Source organism: Pistacia vera, unplaced genomic scaffold, assembly GCF_008641045.1.
Source record: "Pistacia vera cultivar Batoury unplaced genomic scaffold, PisVer_v2 Contig1057, whole genome shotgun sequence".
Lineage (NCBI taxonomy): Eukaryota > Viridiplantae > Streptophyta > Magnoliopsida > Sapindales > Anacardiaceae > Pistacia > Pistacia vera.
Window position 1 is genome coordinate 193,094 of NW_022195090.1, and position 23,305 is coordinate 216,398.

Below are 23,305 nucleotides of genomic sequence, written 5' to 3' on the forward strand. Positions count from 1 at the left end.
GAAACTTCAAACAGCACGTTGGAGGCAGATTTAAAAAGGATGGTGACAAGGAAAAAAGTCATCAAGGAGAGGGAGGCTCTCATCCAAGGGGGGCTTCAAAGAATCATGACAACAGTAAAAGATTTGAGGGCAAATGTTACAACTGCGGCAAGAAGGGACACATTGCAAAAGATTGTTGGTCCAACAAAAGGCCCACTGAGAGCAATGCTACTACTTCCAAACCAAAGGAAAAATGCGAAGATGAGTGAGACGTCGAAGCATCTTTTGTTGTGGAAGAGGAGGAGTTAGCTCTCATAGTAACGATGGCTGAGTAGATTGACTATGAGAATGATTAGATTTTCGACTCAGACTACTCAAATCATATGACGAGTGATAAACATAAATCACAGAGTCTATCAAAATACAAGGGAAATCATGTTGTGATGACAGTTGATAATTCAAGATTACCGATTGGTTACATTGATAAGACTGTAGTTGCGCCCTAGTATAGTCCTAATCAAATGCCACATTAAGATGTTTACCATGTTCCAAGTATGAATAAAAACCTGCTCTCAGTGGTGCAATTGACATCAATAGGCTACTATGTCTTGTTCGATCCACAAGCTGTGAAGGTGTATCGTGACCTCAAAATCTCAAAAAAGCTGACGATGGAAGGACAACGATTGGAATTAGTTTACGTGATGTCAATAGAGTCTGCATATGTTGATAAGACAAGAAGGAACGAGATAGTAGATTTATGGCACATGCGATTGCGTCATGTTAGCTTTTCTAAGCTAAACATGATGATGAAGAAATCAATGCTTAATGGTCTTCCTCAGCTTGATGTGAGAACAGATACGGTATGTGTAAGATGCCAGTATGGTAAAGCACATCAATTACCATATGAGGAATCGAAGTTTAAAGCAAAGGAACTACTAGAGTTAGTACACTCTGATATGTTCGGACCTGTCAAGCAACAATCAGTTGGTGGAATGCAGTACATGGTGACATTCATTAATGACTTCTCCAGGTATGTGTGGGTTTTCCTTATAGAAGAAAATGTAGAAACACCAGCCAAACACATGCAATAAAATAAACAGAAAAGTAAATAAATGATACTTGATTTATCCTAGTTCGTTCCGATTAAGGAATTACATCCAGCATTCAAAAAGAGATCTTGTATTAAGTTTTAAAACACTGCAACAATTACACTCTTAATGACGGTAGCACACTCTCTATTTTCTTGTAACCTAAGTTTCTCACTATTACATTATATAATAGAAAAACCTTACCCCATTTGGGCCTAACTGAATCTAATCTGATCCAAGCCCAAATATTTGTAAAACAATAACAAGTCCAATTATTAATTAGATTTATTGAATGTGCCTGTGTAGGGGCAAGACCATGCAAAGTATGAACCATATCCAACAGAAATGTCTGACACATTCTCAAAGTTTAAAGAGTTCAAAGATACAATCAAAGTAGAACTGGGAAAGAAGATCTGTTGCTTGCGCACAAACAATGGGGGAGAATATGGCTTAGGCGACTTCTCTCGGTACCTACGAGAATGTCGAATACATCATCAATACACTTGTGCCACCACACCACAATAGAACGACGTAGCCGAAAGAAGGAACCGGCATCTTGCAGAAATTTGTCAGACTATGTTACATGCAAAAAACATACCGAAAAGGTTTTGGGCAAAAGCAATGAGGACTGCAGCCTTTGTGATCAACAAACTTCCTCAACAGAGGTTAGGATTTGTTTCACCCTTTGAGAAATTATGGGATATGAAACCTACAATTAGGTACTTTCGAGTATTCGGCTGTGTATGTTATGTATTTGTACTTGATCATTTGCGTAGTAAGTTTGACAAGAAAGTTGTTAGATGCATCTTTGTAGGATATGACAACCAGAGAAAAGGGTGGAAATGTTGCGATCCTATAACTGGAAGATGTTACACATCACGAAATGTGGTGTTTGATGAAGTGTCTTCATGGTGGTCCTTAGAAAAGGAGTTAGTAACAGACTCAAAGGAATTTAAAGACAAGCTGTAAGAAGAACATGCATGAAGAGTGGCGGAAATGAAGATTGAAAGCATGAAAGGTTGGATGCATAGGATACAAAAATTTCAAACCAAAAGTAAGAAACTTATACCTTTTCCTTTTCTTAAGGTTGATGAAGCCAAGACTCAAAATGATGAGACCTCCACACTTTAACACCACCTTGAGAGAGTTAGAGAGTGGCCGTGGCTTAGAGAGAGAGATTTTAGTCTGCTTTGAGTGAACAAAGTGAATAATGAACTAAAATGCAACTATTTGCATTTATATATACTTGGGCAATTTTTGCAATTAGTTGTTTTTCATTTCCATGCCCCAATAAAATCTTATTTTAAAAGAAGCCCACGAATTTATTATTTTACCCTTTGAATAATCAATATAATTAAAGGGCCCATGTAAACTAAAATAGTTTAAATTAACAACCCATAAATTTACCCTTTTACCCTTTAACAATTAAAAAGTTATTTTAGTTCATCTCATTAATCTTAAAGCTTTAAGATATAATAATTAAATATAATTAATTATTGCTTAACCATTTTAACCCTTAAAATGTCACAAACAATTTTCTATGTAACTATTACCATAGAAATTCCGGCATTATCCTCGAAAGGTGCTAGCCCTCTTCGGATAATCATTTCTCTCTCTCATCCTTCTCTAACTTCTCAAGGCTATTGGTGTGACCATGTAGGTCCACCGTTGATTAGCCATGAGCCGATTCTGGATGAATCCGGAAACTTGTCCGGAGGGCCAACGACTATGGTAAACATCTAGCAATGTGACATAGTCCCTAAACCACGATGAAAAAATAATTCATCGAACCCATTTCAGATCATATGTACCATGCAGGTAAAGTCTCTCTATTGATATATCTCGATCGAGCACGGATTCATAGAATGTCAAAATCCTAAACTCGATCTTCTACCGAATCGTCGATTAATATGTCCGGAACTCGTCATCACAAACTTGCTTTTATATGACTAATAATAGACTCTGGCCAAAGATTCTGATTTCTGACATTTATCGACGTTTGACCAAGAATTTGAATCCAAATGGAGTCAGCGGTACTCCTAATCCTATATTTCCAAGTGATTCTCCATAAAAGACTTAGGAGAAACAGCTTACATTCTCGGAATAAAGATCTATCGTAATAGATTAGGAATTTTGCTTAGCCCAAGTTGGAGTACAAGACAAGGTACTAAAGAGATTCAGTGTGGAAGAATCAAAGAAGGAATCTCTTCGGTGGCACATAGTGTCTATCTCTTTGAGGATATGTGTCCTAAACCACACGCTGAGGGAGATAGAATGAAGAGGATCCATCTTGTATGCTCAGATTGATGTCTCATGTGCATCAAGCACTTGTAGGGGATATCAATTAGATCCAAGAGAGTGATGTTGTGATTGCATGCTCGGAATGATATCTTATGTGCATTAAGCACTTGCAGAAGATATCAATAAGATTTTAGTGAGGAATGTGTTATGTACTCAGATTGATGTCTTATGTGAGTTCAACACTTGTAAAAGATATCAATCAAATCCAAGTGAGTGACACTGGAGAAGTGTGAATGGACATCCTTAAATACCCAAAAAGGGGCTAAGGATATGATCTTGGATTATGGAGGGGAAGATGAGCTCACTGTAAGAAGATACAGTGATGCTAATCTCCAAACAGATAAGATGATTTTTGCTTACAATCTGGGTTTATATTTTGTCTCAATAGAGCTGCAGTGAGCTATAAGAGCTCAAAGTTAAATATTGTAGCAGATTCTATGATTGATGCTAAGTATAACGCATTGTTTAATGCAGCCGTATAGGCGGTTTGGATCAAGAAGTTCATTACTGAACTTGATGTGGTTCCAAGCATTGTTGATCCAGTGAAGTTCTACTACGATAATAATGGAGCCATTGTTATGGCTAAGGAATCACGGTCTCACCAGTAATCCAAACACTTAGTCAATTCAATTATAATCTGAGAAGTCAATCAAAACGAGAATGTGCAGATTTGTAGAATACCTACTAACCCACTATTGAAGTTTCTATTGGATCAGAAGCATGATAAGCACTTGGGTCATTCGATGTTAAATACATGAATGATTGGCTATAGTGCAAGTGGGAGATTATTGGAGTAGGTGCCCTAGAGCCAATATATTATTGTAAAAATTGACTCTGTAATAAATGTTTATTTATCAATAAAAGACATATTCTTTTATATCGTGTAAATCATAGTTATATGTAATGATATATGTCCTTAGGATGGTAGAACCATGACGAGGGTATCAAGTATTTCAAATCTTGATAGTAAGAACCCTATGATCACATATGATGGCTATTCTAGAAACGTCCATAGCCCCAACATTATTCTAACAAAGGAGACAGATAATACTATAAGACTATCATAGTATTGAACGACCCTATCGAAAGGCAGTGACTGATCTCACTTGTCAAGGTTGTTTGCCGACAACCTAGTACAATGCATGGGTGCTTACTAGAGGAAGTTCACTAGATAGACCCATAAGAGGATTCCATATGGATGGTAACCCTAGTGTCTATGGAATAAATCCTCTAACGGATGATCGTGCATGTGATCCTTAGACTTGAGATCACCGGAGTGCCTTGTGCACCAATTGGTGTAGTTTGACACTAGCTCAATGAAGTTCTATTCAGAGTTATCAATACGGTAGTGATTGGCTACATTGAGAAGTGTATCGAGACTATGGTGGATCGACAAAGGATTTATCACTCCTGGGTACGGGAGAAGTTATCTCACTAGGTAATTCAGTAAATGACAATGACACTAAATCTATGGCCACAGTGGGATTGAGTTGATGCTCAATCCAGTTTAATATTCTTGTTGTTGGTCCAGTGACTGAATACAAACATTTCGAGGATATTTGAGGTTGACACTATTTATGTACCTCAGTCTCGGCGAGATAACAGTTGATAAAAATGTTTGATTGCACGATAACCATACCGTTGACAGGCTGCGGTTTCGCTGAATCTGAATCTATCGGGTGGCCATGATGCCTTGCTAGAGGCCAATCTTGGTCTGTATGTAGTGAGACGATTAATTAGTGTTAATCGTGATACTACACACTGCCGATATAATGAGGAGCCTATGGGTCACACACTTAGAAGATAATTTAAGAATCAATCTGTGAGAAGGGTATTTTCGTCTTTCAAGACAAAAGGGTATTTTGGTAATCTTACAGTACAATTAAATTTGCTGAGATTGTTGCCTATATTTAATTTTAATATTAAAATTAAATTAGTGAGATTATATTTAAATATATCTATGTATATATTTAAATGAATTATTATTATTAATTAAATGTTAATATATTATTATATATTAATTGATTTTAATTATAATGATAATTATTTAATTAAAATACTATAAAGGGTGTGTTTGGTTGCAAGGGTGAACTAGGGTTGGAGCCCATGACTATTTCTAGGGGTGAGCGGTTCCGGGTACCCTGTATTTTTTGGAGGAATCGGAACCGCACAGTGTAGGTTCTCAAAAAAAAGAACCGAAATCGGAACCGCACAGTGCAGGTTCTTAAATTCAAGGAACCGTATAAAACCCCTCCCTAGCCGGGTATTTCCTAAGTATCCCTTGGCCATTGAGAACCTAGAAAACGCACGCCTAGGAAAGAAGTTTATTTTAAAATCCTATTTAAAAAATAAACTTGTAGTTAAAACATATATATAGATATATGTGTTTAATTTTTTTTTTTTTTTTTAACTATAATAAGTTCATTGTATAATAAAAAAATATAGTTTCCTTTCTTGGAGTAAATTATGAAATCCATAGTAATACTTACTAGAACATACACACTTTTATAAAATTTACTAGCAATTTGATTTCCTTTATTCATACAACATATTTACTCTATTATAGAACATGGATATCATTACTACATTATGAAATATGAACATAATTACTACACTAAATATTAGCAAAACCATTCAATAGTCATCATTAAAGCATCCCCTCATGCTCATAGCGTCCTTTGGAATCCTCTCCCAGCTTCATGCCTTAATCCGTACCTGCAAAACATTTTAAAATATTTCGTGGGGTGAGCGCTAATCGCTCAGTAAGGAATATGGCCATTTATAAACTATTAAGGTTCATTATACAAGTATATTACTTAGGACCTTACCTACCTACAAAACAGACCTTTATTCTTTGACATACAAGTTCATAAACAAAACATATCAATACTTTGGGCTTTTCTCATAAACATAAGTCATACAAACCATACATAATATAACATAGAACATAAATGACTTATGAAATATTCATGTACATGGCATGCTTATTTGTTTTGTCTTTATACTTGAATTCATTAGTCTTTGTTATCCGATCGGATTCATTTAACCATACCTTGTTCTTGGTCGTCACCTCAAAGGACTCATGGTTTCCAGAATTCCATTCCTCTGATCCTAGTTATACCTCAAGAGACTCATGGAATTCATTCATTAACATTTCATAAATTTTTCATAAGACAAAATAACTATATGCATTACCATATGAATGCAAACATATGGACTAAAATCTCCCATGCTCAATCATACTATATTCTCCTACTAAACTTCTAAAAATTCATTTAATTCTCATACAATAAAAGGAATTTCGGTAGTAAGATTATTCAGGGTTTTTAGAATTAGAAACAAATGGGAATTTCCATTAAGAAGTTGGATGCCATATAGTTCGGCACTTTCAACCAATTTTTACCTTATCTTCCAATTCGAATTGGTTTTCACTAAAACATAAAAGTTTTAGGGTGTTCTCAAATTTTCAACACTTCAAGAATCAACTCAATCGGACTTCTATAAATTCAGTTATGACTGATCAGTGAAGCATGTACAGTATAAGTCTTAAGACAACCAAATCCGAATTCTATTCATTTTAACCATGTCATCTTATTTGCACATCATATCATTTGCCATATCATTCTAAGTATAAAAGGCCAAAAAACCTCCTTTTACAGAACCAAAAAGTGCCAACATCATCCAACTAAAAATCTCTTAATGGCAATAATTCCTCCATATGCACACATACACCAATCACACACCATTTAAACAACTCTAACCAAAACATAGCATTACACTCATATTAACATAAATAAATGTAAGTTTCTAAAACCTAGGTGTTATCAATTGTAGTCATAAGGGAGATTTTTTCCTTACCTTAGTATTCAAAGCACAAAGGTACTACTCCTTGGCCAAAGTTTACCTTTCTACCTTACAAACATAATCATATGAATTCTCTTTTAACAAAAAATTCAGAAAAACTAGGGTTTTGAAAATCACTTAACCCTGAAATTGAAGTTCTTTAAGGGTGGATGGTGATCTCCTTTGAAAATCAACTTGAAATCCTAAGAAAATTTGAGAATAAAAGCTTGGATTAGTGGCTTTTATGGTGGATTTGAGAGATGAAGAGAAGATGATATATTTGGGGTTCAAGGCTGACTACTCTCTCTTAAACCTTGTAATTATATTCCATTGTTACTCTAATGTGATTGGTCAATAAAAGTTAGATATAAAGGTCATTTGGCATAAATTTTATATAAGGGCGTTTTGGTCATTCCACCACAACATAAAGATAAGCACTCATTTAATGCCATTTGACTTCTTTAAAACACTTAACATTAAGCAATCCCATTAGGTGATGACTAATTTACCCTTGGTGCCTTTATGGACACTTAATCATATGGTTTTGTATAAAGACCATTATACCCTGGTTACCGTAGCCATTTAACCTTACAGTCAACTTTATGACCATTCTACCTCATTCTCTTCAATGACATCACCTTTACACTTATAATGGCCACATCTGAAATACATGTAAATTGCAATTTTACCCTTCCATTCAAAAAAAGAAAATTACTTGAAAGGTAAATTTCATACTTAGGGCATCGGAATAATAACGCGGGTTTACAAACGGAACCTAAAATACAGGTTCTGGTTCCTTTCCGAGTACCCTATAAAAAAAATTACCCCTATAGTTTAAAAAATTACAAAATACCTTAAAAGTTTACAAATACACCCCTAACAAATTTTGATTACTCATTCATTGTGTCCAATGTAACCATAAATCCTCTAATCTCTAGACAAAACTTGAATTCAATCAATTCATCACAATTCACATAAAATTCCTCAATCAAAACCAAAACAAAAATAATTATATCATAATTCACATCAAATAACTTCAACAAAATCATTCAAACTAACACTAATATAGAAAGTTAGAAATTGTCACCAACTTCTTTGATTCTCCCACTACAAATACTAATGTAGTAAATTTAATGTATAATTATTATATATAATGTAAATAGTAATGTTGTAATTAATTAAGTAATATTTAATTATAATGTAATGTTATAATTAATTAAGTAATCATACTATACATTTATAATATTAATGTTATAATAATTAAATTTCTAATATTTAATTAAATATGTACTAATGTTTATATATAATGTTATAATTAATTAAGTATCCTACTATAAATTTATAATGTAATGTTACAATTAATTAGATTTTCTGACCATTAATTAAGTAATGTACTAATGACTAATGTAGTAAATTAATAACTTTGATAATGTATGTTATAATTTATAATTAATTAGTAATCATTTAACTGTGTATGTTATACATAATTAAGTGATCATACTATATATAATATTATAATAATAAGTAATTATTTACTAATAATGTAATGTTATAATCAATTAAATTCTAATCATTTAATTAATTACTAATGTTTAAATGTTATAATATAATGTCATAATTAATTAAGAAAACACTTTAATTATGTATGTTATAATTATTAAGTGATCATACTACAATGTAAATTGTAATGTTAAATTAATTAAATTCTAATCATTTAATTAGTATTAGTAAATTATTAATGTTTATAATATAATGTCATAATCAATTTAGTAATAATTAATTATTTAATGTTATAATTAATTATGTAATCATAATATAAGTAATGTTATAAAAATTAAGTAATAACTATAATCTATAAATTTAATATTATATTAATTAAATTTCTAATCATTAATTAATGTATAATGTTTATAGTGAAATGTTATAATTGATTAAGTAACATACTATAAATCTATAATAATGTTATAATTAATTAAATTTTTATCATTTAATTAAGTAATGTAATAATGTAGTAAATTGCCATATTCCATAATGTATAGTTATAAATTAACTAATTAAGTATCATTAACTATGTAATGATATAATTAATTAAGTGATCATATATAATGTAATGTAAAACGTTATAATTAATTACGTAAAAATTTAATTAAGTAAAATTTGTTTTTAATGAATGTCACAATTAATTAAGTAATCGTACTAAATTTTATAATGAGTTATATGTATAATTAATTAATTTCTAATCCTTTAATTAAATTGTGCTAATGTATGTAGTAAATACTAATGTTATATATAATGTCATAATCAATAGTAACATTTAATATGTAATGTTATAATTAATTATGTGATCATACTATAATTTAATTATGTAATGTCATAATGAATAGTAATCATACTATAAATCTATAATAATATTGTAATAATTAATTTATAATCATTAATTGATATACTAATGTTTATAATGGAATGTTATAATTGATTAAGTAATCATACTATAAATTATAATGTAATGTTATAATTAATTAATTTTAATAATTTAATTAAGTAATGTAATAATGTAGTAAATTACTAATGTTTATAATGTAATGTTATAATTATAACTAATTAAGTAATCATTTAACTATGCAATGCTATAATTGATTAAGTGATTATAATATAATAGAATGTAATAATGTAAAATTTAGTTAAGTAATTATTTAACATACTGTAATATTTAATTAATTAAATTTCTAATCATTAATAAGTAATCATTGTTATAATGTATATTATAATAATGTTTAAATATATGTCATAATCAATTAAATAATAATTTAATTAGTAATGTTATAATAATTAGTAATCATACTATAATGAAAGGTTATAATAAATTAAGGAATTATACTAAATCTTAATAATTTTTTTTTGTTTTATTTATTTATTTCTTGTTTATAAATTTCTAGAATGTTTAACAATTAAGTTAAGTATTTAATTATAGATGATGTTACATCAACTTAATTAATTGTACTATAAATTTATAATGTAATGTTATAATCTATTTAAATTCTAATAAGTTAATTAAGTAATGTAATAATGTAGTAAATTACTAATGTTTATAATGTAATGTTATAAATTTATAACTAATTAAGTAATCATTTAACTATGCAATGCTATAATTGATTAAGTGATTATAATATAATAGAATGTAATAATGTAATAATTTAGTTAAGTAATTATTTAACTATAATGTAATATTTAATTAATTAAATTTCTAATCATTTAATAAGTAATCATTTGTTTATAATGTAATATTATAATTAATGTTTATAATATAATGTCATAATCAATTAAATAATAATTTAATTATGTAATGTTATAATTAATTATGTAATCATACTATAATGAAATGTTATAATAAATTAAGGAATTATACTATAAATCTTTAATATAATATTATAATTTATTTATTTATAATAGAATGTTATAATCAATTAAGTAATTATTTAATTATAATGTGATGTTACAATTAATTAAGTAATTGTACTATAAATTTATAATGTAATGTTATAATTATTAAATTTCTAATCATTTAATTAAATATTGTGCTCATGTTTATGTAGTAAATTAGTAATTACTAATGTTTATAATATAATGTCATATTCAATTAAGTAATCATTTAATTATATAATGTTATAATTAATTATGTGATATAATGTAATGTTATAGTGAATTAAGTAATTATATTATAAATCTTTAATGTAATATTATAATTAATTAATTTTTTAATCATTTAATTAAGTATTGTACTAATGTTTATAATGAAATGTTATAATTGATTAAGTAATTATACTATAAATCTATAATGAAATGCTATAATTAATTAAATTTCTAATTATTTAATTAAGTAATATACTAAATGTTATAAGTCAATTAATTAATGTAATGCTATAATTAATTATACTATAAATCAATTAAGTAATGTTATAAAATTATAATTAATTAAGTAATCATTTAACTATAATGTAATGTTATAATTGATTAAGTATGATATTTAACTAGTAATTAAATTTATTAATGTTTATCAATTTATCATATATAATTAATTAATTGCTAATTTACTATATATATAATTAGAACTTTATAATTGAAGTAAATAACTAAATATATTATTATTCAATCAAATATAATATTTTATTCAAAAATAATTCTTTTAATAACATTAAAATACTTTTTATTGGATCCTATTTCCAATTATACACTTCATTAATCAAAACTTTAATATTAATATATTATAATATATTAAAGTTTTTAACATGGTGTAGTTTATATGTAATGAGTATAATTTTATATTTATTTAATTAGGTTATTCTAAAAATTTAACTTTTTCTATTTTAAATTTTTTATATGTAAAATAATGAAACTGCCCATTATTCACAAATATTTCATGGCAGCCCAGGTTCCAAATAGGTTCTAAACCGGGTACCCGCTACAGGTTCCAAGCAAGTTCCAAAGCGGGTACCTGTTTCAGGTTCTTTTTCCAGGTTCTGGTTCCGGTTTCGGTTCCTCCACACATAAGAACTGAAGCCGGAACTGCACAGTGTCAGTTCCAATAAAATGGAACTGGAACCTACCTGCATGGTGTCGATTCCGGGTAGGTTTCGGTTTCGGTTTTGGTTCTACTCGCAGGTTCTGATTCTACCTACTACCCGTGCTCACCCCTAGCTATTTCTAAGTGGAATAGAGTTTTAATTGTTGTACTATATAATTGCAACTTAAAATTAAAACAAGGTAATATATTCAATTAAAAACCCTAGGCACCCTCTCTCTCTCTCTCTCTCTCTCTCACGTTACACTCTTGAGTGAGAGTGAAGAAGAAAATTTTTCTTGCTCTTCTTTCTTGATTCTTGAAGCCCTTAATTGTTCTAGCAAAATAATTAAGGGTTCTGCGGATTATCTTCATGTGGACTTCTGTGAGTGCAATCCTACATTGGATCGGCTAGCGAAGAATCACATGAACAGTGTCAGCGAATAGTTCAGTGAATAGTATACAGTGAACAGTAGCTGGTGAATAGCACCAGATGAATAGTAATCGATGAATAGTATCTGGTGAACAGTATTAGTGAACAGTGTTCGTGTCTGAAGTTAGAGATATTCAGAGGAGCCTCTAAATGTCAGTATGAACTAAATCCTTGTATGGATTTGTTTTTATACAATTTTATTTTACGTTTCAGTTTATGCATGAAAACGTTATAATCTGTATTCGGATCTTGGTTCGTGTAATTGATTGATTCGTTTTAAATATCATTTTTTTTTTGCTGTGCGATTCCAGTCAGTTACTCACAATACGGATGGATTCTTCATTCCCCACTTGTACTTTGGAGTCTCCTGAATAGTTTGTTTTCAATACCATGTTGGAAGTGTCGGCTGTCATATGGTTGGATGCTCCAGAATCCATATACCAAGATTGATTATTGACAGTCTGTGGAGTGGCTATATTTTGAGTGAAACCAATAGGAGATGTTTGATTTCCACCTAAGGATACAACATTGAGTTGAGAAGCATTGAATGGAGTAGGCAGATTAGGTCGTTGATTAACTGCAGGAGCATTAGGACTTGAATAATCATGATATGCAGAACATGAATGATTAAGAGCATTATTAGATCCATAATAAATGGCAAATAAGGCTTGAGCTGGTTCAGTAGTAACTCCTGATGAGTTGATCTGAGTAGGAACTGAAGTGTTGTACGAGGCAGGGTACATTAGCTGATTATATGAGAATCCAGCAAAGCCTTGATAATCTTGATCAAAGCGGTGGTAACATTGTAGGGTCCAGTGACCAGTTTTGCCACACACTTGGCAAATTAACTTTGGTTTGAAATAACCACGGCCCCGTCCTCGACCTCTCACAACATTTGGATTAAACTGATGCAGACCACCAGGAAAGAAATTTGAAGCAAAAGGATAGAAAGGTCTTGGAAAACCAGTCCCTGATGGTGTTGATTTCCAATTTCCAGAGGACCTTCTGTCTGATTAGTTAGACTCTTGTTAGGAGTAACAAAGTTATAACTTGGTTGATATCCAAAATGAGGATATGAATTTCTAAAGTTTAACGTTCTAGGTTTCACAAAGGACAAACTACTTCCTGATGATTGAGTTGGTACAGGTGCAACAGGATCAACACAACCTTGTTTGGATGCAATCAATGCAATAGTAAGATCATTAAAATTCATCAAAGCATTATTCAGGCGTTCTAATCTCATCTCATGTCTATGAAGCATGAACTGAGCCTCTTAAATACTTGCATTTCTACTGTTATATGCCAAGTTTGCCACCACAGTGTCATACTCCGGTGCTAACCCATCCAATATGTATAAAAGTAGTTCCTCATTGCCAACACTCACCACACTAGCTACTAATTCATCTCCTAATTCTTTCATCTTAAGCACATACTCATTAACACTTAATGACTCCTTTTTCACGGTCTGTAACAATTTTCTTAAATGCAAAGTTCTAGCCTTAGAGAAAGATTAAAAGTGTTAGTCTAAAGTGTTCTAGATTTCATAGGCACTTGTACACTTAGCTAAATCTCTAAACATTGATTCAGAAATAGAAGAGAGTAGCCAACTTACTAGGAATTGATCTGACCTTTTCCAGTTGAAATAGCTAGAGCTAGATTTCTTTACCAGATTATCTGAATCTGCTGCTTTTTCAACTACAAATGGAGGTGGACAGGTACTTGCGCCAGTAATGAATTCGTCCAGATTATGTGAAGCGAGAGCAGGAAGGATCTATGACTTCCAATAACTGTAGTTTTTCTCCACAAGCTTTACTGAAAGTGATGGTATTGTTGTGTGTACAGCTGAGCTAGTCAGATTTGCACTCTTAGCTTGCTCCATTTCTTCTTTAGAAACAAAATTCATAAACTCAAGATCCTTATTAGCCATGGACGTGTGTCTAAAGCTCTGATTTCAAACAGCGGATATTTTGACCAAACCTTTGGCAAGTTGTAAGTTTGAATTCTTTAGACCTAAATCGGGCGTTGCTGCAGAGTTGCCTACAATAGTTGATTCACTCACTCAATAAGAATTCGACAAGTTTGATAATAGGTGTGAGTGATAGTAGTTTTCTGTAATTGTGATCAGTTCTGCAAACATGTCGGCAACAAATTGTGATTAATAAAGTCCTAGAGCTGTAAGTCCTAGAACTGTAGGTTGTGGTCAGGAGTAAATTCTGAAGATTATGGTCTATTTAGTATGCTAGTGATTGTTGTCTGCTAGTGATTGCTGAAACTGAAGTCTGTTGCAACACAGCTTCTTGGTGGACTACTATAATAATTGAGTGATGATGATTACAAGCTAATTTGTATATCAGTCTTAACAATAGTTGGAGGAGTTCAGCTTATGGGGGAATATTGGAAGTCAAAGTGTATAAGTAGAAGTAGAAAGTTCAGATTTAGGGGAAATATTAGAATAGTTAAGTATCATGATAGGGTGTCTTTTGTTAAGTTTAGAAGCTAGTATTACTAGGGTGAGTTTTTTCATAAACAAAAGGTTGTGTGAACCTTAATATGGTGCGTTTCATGCTTCTTCTTGTTATATAAAATAGTAGCTCATGCATGTACTCTGTAACAGAAAAACAGAATCTAAAAATAGAATTTCAACAAGTCTCTTTCCTCCTCATTTTTTCTGCTTTTCTTCTATCAGCTTTCTTGATTTTTCTAAACACTTTCAACATTCAACAAAGAACTATCAATCGCCATTTGCTGAAGCATGTATACAATATATAAATGATACTAATTGATTTTTCCCCCCAAATTGGAGCATGCTCAATGACTTTGATTTCTATAGTTAACTAGAAATATATGTTAATTATTTGTTCATGTTTTAATATTCCATCTAGCTCAAGCATTATTGTAATAAAACTTGGTCCAAATTGCTAGAGAAGTATAGGATAAAGGGAGAAATAAGTAATAACGGCTCTTACTAATTTCTCAAAGAACTAAATAAAGTATCTAACCTCACATGTCGAATCTTTCAGAGAGAATTTTTGAAAACAAAGAAAGCAAAAAACTCTTTAATTATAAGCATATGAGAATTTCTTTTTTCTTTTTCTATTTAATATTCTCCCTTTTTGCGGGATCTGTTTTTGCAAAATAAATTAGTGGTATCCCGTGGCTTGTTAATTAGTGGAAATGACTGGTTGCGTTTGTTTATGTACAATTAATTTATTTTTTAATCGTGTGCATGATTTCCTGTGATTTGGAGGTCATTAATTATTCCTGTCAATAACCCTAGCCAGGTTTCTTTTAATGGATTTATAGTAAATTCAAAATCTACAAGTTCATGTGCAAAACCATGTAAAATATTATCTTTGGAAGATTGATTAAATAGCTTGAAATTAAGGAGATAGGCTGTCTAATTAGAACCCAACACTTATACAACAAATTTAAATGTCAAACATACAATTCATTTATCAGATCAGCAGTAATCACCACCAAAACTCGATAAACATTAATTTGATGGGGCAGCATCATGTGATTATACAACTTGCTGGCTGGAATCAAATGTCTAGGTGGATTTTCTCCGGTTCTGTCTACGATGACGCCGGGTAGATTGTATGACACTAGTGTTAGGATCTATATGTACTTTTTACTTATTCTTAAGGGTAGTTTAGTACTTTTTCTTAGTTGTGTATATATTTAACTTTACTCTCTTTTTCTTTGGTTAATCTTAATATATGGAACTCTAGTTTTCCTTTCTCAATCTTCTTTGAATCTTCTTTAAATCTTTGAGTATAGTATGTTAATGTGGTATCAGAGCAGATGATCCCAAAGGGATTTAGTACCTGTTTTCGTTTTCTTCTTTTGGTGATTTGTGGTTGAATTTATGGGTAATTTTTGTGGTTGAGTGTGTGGCTTGGTTTGTGGCAGTTTTTCATTGAATTCACGGGTGTTTTTGAGCATTGATTGTTGTTAGTTGGCAAGTGCTAGATATGGCTGAGCTTGTGGTGGATTGTAGGTTGAAGGTTTAGCGAAATCAAAGAAAACCAGATCATAGGGGCTTGGCTGCAATTTTTCAAACCTATAGGATACTTTGGAGGTCTGTTTGCAAGTTTGAAAAGTTTTAGTATAGTTTTAATTTTTCTTTTCATTGAAAGTCTTTTTTTTTTTTTTTTTTTTTTTTTTTTTTTACTTGGTGGTGTAATTGTGTTGATTTTCATTATGGTGGTGTGCTGTCGTAGGCAACCAAGATTAAAAACCTTCCTAACTTAACTACTGAACTGTAAATACGGTAAGCAAGAGTCGATCCCAGAAGAGTGTCTAGCCGAATTTTCAATGATGTGAACAAGGCTGGGGGGTTTTAAGTAAAACAACAAAACAATCTTAGCAAAAATAACAAAAACAATTCAAATGGAAATCAATTAATATAACAAAACTTGGTCTCAGACAACATCCGTCATCAGAATCTTACAACTGATCATTGATGCAAAATTAAATCAATCCATACCTGAATATTCACCGTTGGAACTATTTTCCTATCTCTCCTTAATTGTAATTAATTAAGAAACAAGCGATCTTAATTAATCTTACCACTAAACAACCCTAGACAAGCGCTCAAGATTAGATTTAATCTAGTGGCAGCCTTAAGAATTAGAGAAATCGATGAAGCTAAACAACACAAACACAAGCGGTTGTATTTAATTTAGTTGAATGTTCTTCTTAAGATTACTAATTCTTGACGCAGCGAATTATTAACCCTAATTGCTTCACAAGTTAGAGGGATCAAACAATTACGGATTTGATATCTAACTTAGCAGTAGATTGCAACAATTAATAAACTAGTAGGCCTCCCTAGTAATTAAACGAAACAATCATAAAATTAGGCATAGAAAAACATCCAATACTCAAACACGAAAATTGAACACTAAAATAAAATAGATTAGATCTCACAGTTTAATGATTCTGAGGCCTCCGTTTCCTTCGACCAAGTTACAAAAGTTCTGGCCGCGGGCCATAATCAAAACTCAAAAAAGAAAGAAAAATTCCAGAGAAGTGAAGAGAGAGACGTGGTCCCCCTCAAAAACCCTAATCTAATCCTTTTAGCCAAAAATCCAGTTCAAGTATTTGAATCCCACTAAATCTCCTAAAAGAAATATTCTAATATCCTAAAATAACATTAATCCTAATTTAATTCTAATTAATTTAAAATAAGATAGAGTCCTAAAATAAAATAGGAAAGTGGTGATTCTGAGCTGTAACTTGCGTGCCACATGCTTCCAATAATAAACTGCCCAATTGATTTGCATGACAAGGCAGAATGCTCCAAGACGTCCAGTGCAGATGTGTCAATTTCAAGCTCGATTACAACCTTGATGCAGTGAGTATCTCTCCAAACTCAAAACATGAAAGTTGTAGATATATTTCTTAGCGTTCCACAGCATTTTGAATCATCTCAATCGGAGCTCGGATGAGAGAGTTATGCCCAGATTACGAAACAACATCGAAACTATCCGAATTCACTTAATTAGTTCCGTTTTGCAATTAACGCCTCCATTTGCATCCTAAATCAAAATAGAATAATAATGAGTACATTTAGGCAACAAATACATATAAAAGACTAAACATTAAGGGGGGTAAATATGACATTTTGCATTCCCATCAAATGGCTAGTGAAAAGAATGATTCTCTTCAATCTATTAGTGTGAAATTAGTTGGAAGTAAGAACTATTCATATTGGAGTCTATTCATATTGGAGTTATGTGATGAAAAAAGTTTTGAAAGGTAAGAAGATGTGGGGTGATATTGTTGGTACTTTGGGCAAACCTATAGATGATAAGGCTGAAAAATATGTAGAATTGTTAGAAGTTTGGGATGTGAATAATTCGAAAATCATTACTTGGATAAACAACTCTGTTGAGCATTCTATAGGTATGCAATTGGCTAAGTATGAAATAGCCAAGGAGTTTTGGGAACATTTGGAAAGATTGTATACACAATCCAACTTTGCAAAACAATATTAGTTGGATTGTGATATTTGAGCCCTCCAACATAACAATATGAGTGTCTAAGAGTTTTATTCAGCAATGACAGATCTTTGGGATCAGTTGGCTCTTACAAAATCAATAGAGTTATGAGCTTTTGAACCATATATTGCTTGTAGAGAAGAACAATGATTGGTTCAATTTTTGATGGCTATTCATGATGAGTTTGAGGGACTTCGTGGGACAATTTTGCATCGTAGCCTGCTTCCTTCTACTGATTCAGTGGTAAGTGAGTTGTTAGTAGAGGAGATACGTCTTAAAACTCAAACATAAAAAGGAATTCTTCCCACACCTATTCCTTCTGTTTTAGCCGTACCATTTAGACCATCCTCCAATTTGTTAGTGTAGATGCCCTAAAGCCAATCAATTATTGTAGAATTGACTCTTTGTAATAATGTTCATTGATCAATAAAATGCATTTGATTCTATATCGCATAAATAATCATTGTATGTATTGATATATGTCCTTAGAATGGTAGAATCGTGACGAGGGTATCAAGTATTTCAAATCTTGATAGTGAGATGATTAATTGGTGTTAATCGTAATACTACACACTGCCGGTATGATAAGAAGCCTACGGGTCACACACATAGAAGATAATTTAAGAACCAGTTTATAAGAAGGGCGTTTTCATCTTTTTAGGTGAAAGGGTATTTTGGTAATTTCACGACGCAATTAAATTTGCTGAGGTCGTAGCCTTTATTTAATTTGTTAATTAAATTAAATAAGTGAAATTATATTTAAATATGTGTTCGTATATATTTAAATAAATTATTGTTATTGTTAAATGTTAATATATATATATATATATATATATATATATTATATTAATACTATATATATATATATATATATATATATATATATATATATATATATATATATATATTATATTTAATTAATTGAAATAACAATAATAATTAAATTAAAATATCTTAAAGGGGTTGTTTGGATGCAAGGAGTTGTTTGGGTTGTTGCCCAAACCCATTCCTGATGGAATAGGGTATAGTTGTAACACCCCACTTGAATATGTAGCCATTGTTTAAGGTTGGCCTAAAGGATACTGAATGCCCCTAATGAGTTATATATTGTTCATGTTGTTTGGTTGGCCTTCGGTTGAGTTGATGTTTTGGGTTGTTGAGTGTGTGTACCATGGAATTGATCAAGACTTGGCAGATTTGGAGTTGCAGTCATCGCCAGGGTGGGGAGAAGCTTCGACGCGGCGATATTGGTTCTGTGTTGGGCGGTGTCGGTTCTGGAATGTTTCGGGGGAGACAGAAGTTCTTCGCCGCGGTGACGGAAGGCAGAAAAGTTTCTTGAGTTTTCTAGAGAATTCTCATAGGGGTAAAATGACCATTCTACCCCTATAGTAGGAAAAGTGGGGAGTAAAATGTAAGGAAATTTCATGGAGAATAGTGTAAAATGGGGTGGTAGTTTGAAAGAATTAAAGGATAAAGGTGGAATTTTAAGAAAGAGTAAGGGCAAAATGGGAAGAGTGTATATTATATGAGCTAAGAAGGGTTGAGTTCTCTAATCCCATTCATTTTCCCCATTTCCACCGCCTCTTCATCCCTCATTTTCTCTCATCATTCCTCACTCAATCTTCCAAGAGATTTTTGAGAGTTTTGAGTGTTGGATTTGACAAAGAAGTATCCTAAGTAAGAAGAGGTAAGAATCTTACTCTAGATATGAGTTTATTTATGTAAGGGTTAAATTCTACTAAGTTTATGCTTAGGAAACAAGGGAAAGTATGATCCAACAAGAGTAGAGAGCTTTAGTGGAGACTACTCAAGTATGAAGTAAGTAAATCCAACTCAAGCTAAAGTTTAAGAAATTCTTAAGTAGAGATTTATTTATGCATGTATATATGATGCTTATTGAGAAATTGAGTAGAGATGTATGTCTATTTGTTGAGGAACTGAGTTGAGAAGAGTATTTATGTTATGTTTGTTGGATATTTCCTTTATGGGAAGTGTTGATGTGTGATGAGTTTGAGATGAAGTTGGAGGAGATTGAGTAGATATTTTGGGGGTGTTCTTCTATGATAGGAACCATGTCCATAGAAGGGAGTTTCTTCCCATTCTGGATGGTTAAAAAGAGAAGGAGAGTGGTAGTTAGAGAAGAGTTTTTGTATGCACATGAGTTGCTTGATGAAATGCCTAAGTGAAATCTGCCCTGTCACAGTTGTGACTTTCTAAGTGAATTTTTGGCATCTTAAGGATTGAATTGGGCTGAGACCAAGACATAGAAGTTGTAGCCCTATCTCTAAGCTTTAAAACGAGACAAAAACCGTAGCAATCCGAGGTGTATAACGTAAGTTATACCCTTTTTAGTGTGACCTGCGCAAGATGACTGTTTTGATGCAATATTGCATTTGGCATTTCAAAAGTGCATTAATGAGTATGAACCATCCATATGCATTAATTGTGCATTGAGAAGTAGCTTGAGAAAGAATAGAGAGTGTTGAGTATGAGCTACATTACGAATACTAGCTTAAGAGTAGAGAATTTTGAGTATAAGCTATACTATGAGTAATAGTTTGAGTGAGAAAGAGTAGAGAATGTTGAGAATAACAACTCTTAAGAGTAAAGAGAATGAGAACACTCTGATAGTAAAGAGAAAGAGAGAGTGAGCACTAGTGAATAAAAGAGCAAAAAGTGCTAAGGAAGAGAATAGAGTAAGTTGTGCGATGGGGAACCTGTGAGTGACGAGTAGAGTCACAAGAGTGGGTGCTTTGTGATCCCCAGCCGTGCCTCCGGTAAGATGAGGCCGTGACCGTCACGCAGAGTGGAACATGAGGCTCCAGCCGTTCCTCCGGTAAGAAGGGGTCGTGACATTTGAGAGATAGAGAGAAAGCATGTACACTCACATGACCAAAGGTTCCGAATCCATGCATGACTAAATCCGATCGGTAGCAAAATGAGCGAAAGTCATGTAGAGTGGTAGCGCCCAGCCGTGCCTCCGGTCAGATGAGGTCGTGACATTCCAAAGAGTAAGAATGAGAAAGAAAAGAAATAGAAAGAACACAGATGAGAAAAGCTAAGAGTTAAGCTATATTATGAGTACTAGCTCGAGTATAAGTACTAGCTTGAGGAAGAGATGAGCAAACATGAGAAAGAATAAGAGATAGATAAGAGCATAGAGTAGGTTATGCGATGGGGAACCTGTGAGTAATAGGTAGAGTATTCCCGCATGTACGCCGCATTGAGAGAGCGGCATGAGTATGAGAAAGAGAAGTGGTGTAGCCCATGAAAGTGCATGCGGATGAGGGCTATACCCGAGAGTACCCGAGAGAGAGATTGTACACTCACATGGCCAAAGGTTCCGAATCCATGCATAACCAAGTCTGATCGGCTAGAATGAGGAGAAGTCACGTAGAGCGGGAGCGAGTCCTGGCCGTGCCTTCGGTAAGAGGAGGCCGTGACTAATAAAGAGAGTCGGTAGAAAAGAGTTATGAGAAAGAGAAACAGAAATGAGAATGAGATAATAGAAAGAATTAAAGAATGAGAAAGCTTGAGAAAGAATGAGATAGAAAGAGAGAGAGAGTACGGAAGTTTGAGCTAATAAGAATAGAGAGTAGAAGAAAGAAACATACAGTTCTTTTGTATTAATTGCATGTAGAGCTTATACAGGCGAGTACCATGATTTTCCTTCATGGTGAGTATGATGAGAATAAGAGAGAACCATGATTTTCCTTCATGGTGAGTATGATGAGAATAAGAGAGAACCATGATTTTCCTTCATGGTGAGTATGATGAGAATAAGAGAGAACCATGATTGTCCTTCATGGTGAGTAAGAATAAGAGAAAAAGAATAGAGAATAAGAAGAGAGAACCATGATTGCCATTTGTGTTTTTCTAGGTTATGGTGATGGTAAAAAAGGATACCGCTGCTTTGATCCAATTGCACAAAAATTGTATGTATCTCATCATGTTGTGTTTCTTGAGTACATACCTTTCTTTTCTATTTCTAATAGCACTCATAATCTAACTAAGTCTGATCTCATTAATATTGTTCCCTTTTCTGATGAAGAAGATAATTCCTCCCCTAAGGTTCCACATGCAATAGATACAACCCCACCTCATCTTTCCCACTGTCATGTTCTAATTACCTCTTTCCTCTTCATTATTCTAGCAGGGTTCACCCTAGTTGTCTTGTAGATATTGGTACTTTGGTCCTTGATGCTCCCTCTCTCCCTACGACCACTCAAGCACCTTTTGAGGCTATGGCTCCTTCCCGATATCCTTAACGCACTCGTAAGTCTACTCAATTGCTTTATTTTTCTTACTCTTGTTATTCAGGTTCTTTTGTTTCTTTTGTAACCTCTATTCACAATCTTTCTGAGCCTTTATCTTATAATGAAGCAGTTCTAGATCCACTTTGGTAGCAAGCTATGGTTGAGGAACTTTCTGCTTTGCATAAGACAGACACTTAGGATTTGTTGTCTTTACCCCCTAATAACCAGGCAATTGGTTCTCATTATGTTTATAAAATAAAAACTAAGTTTGATGGGTCAATTGAGTGTTATAAAGCAAGACTGGTAGCTAAGGGATTTTCTCAACAATATGGTATGGATTATGAGGAGACTTTTGCTCTAGCTGCAAAAATGACTATTGTATGTACTCTTATTGTAGTTGCATCTATTTGTCAGTGGCATATATCTCAAATGGATGCTAAAAATGCCTTCTTGAATGGAAATCTTCATGAAGAAGTCTACATCGTACCTCTTCCTAGTATGTCTCATAGTCTTGGAGAAGTTTGCAAACTCAAGAAAGCTTTATATGGTTAAAACAAGCACCTCGATCCTTGTTTGAAAAATTCTCTACTGTGATTTCTTCTCTTGGTTTTTATTCTAGTAATCATGATTCAACTCTTTTTTATAAAGAGTACCCCTGCTAGTCATATTCTACTTTCTTTATATGTTGATGACATGATTATTACTGGTGATGATGTTGATGGAGTTGCATTGTTGAAATCATATTTGGCTAGTCAGTTGGAAATGAAGGACTTGGGCTCTTTACACTATTTTTTGGGTATTGAAGTAGTCTTCTCTCCAAAAGGTTATCTTCTTTCTCAATC

The 23,305-nt window shown here is 32.5% G+C and overlaps 1 protein-coding gene across 1 annotated transcript; it reads left to right on the plus strand.

Annotated features, from left to right (window-relative positions):
• The first annotated feature begins 533 nt into the window (after positions 1-533).
• Positions 534-3,850, plus strand: LOC116129167 (uncharacterized mitochondrial protein AtMg00300-like). Its single transcript, XM_031414916.1, has 2 exons — positions 534-1,009; positions 3,757-3,850. Exons 1-2 carry the CDS (start codon positions 534-536, stop codon positions 3,848-3,850), a joined length of 570 nt encoding a protein of 189 aa, XP_031270776.1.
• Positions 3,851-23,305: the final 19,455 nt, after the last annotated feature.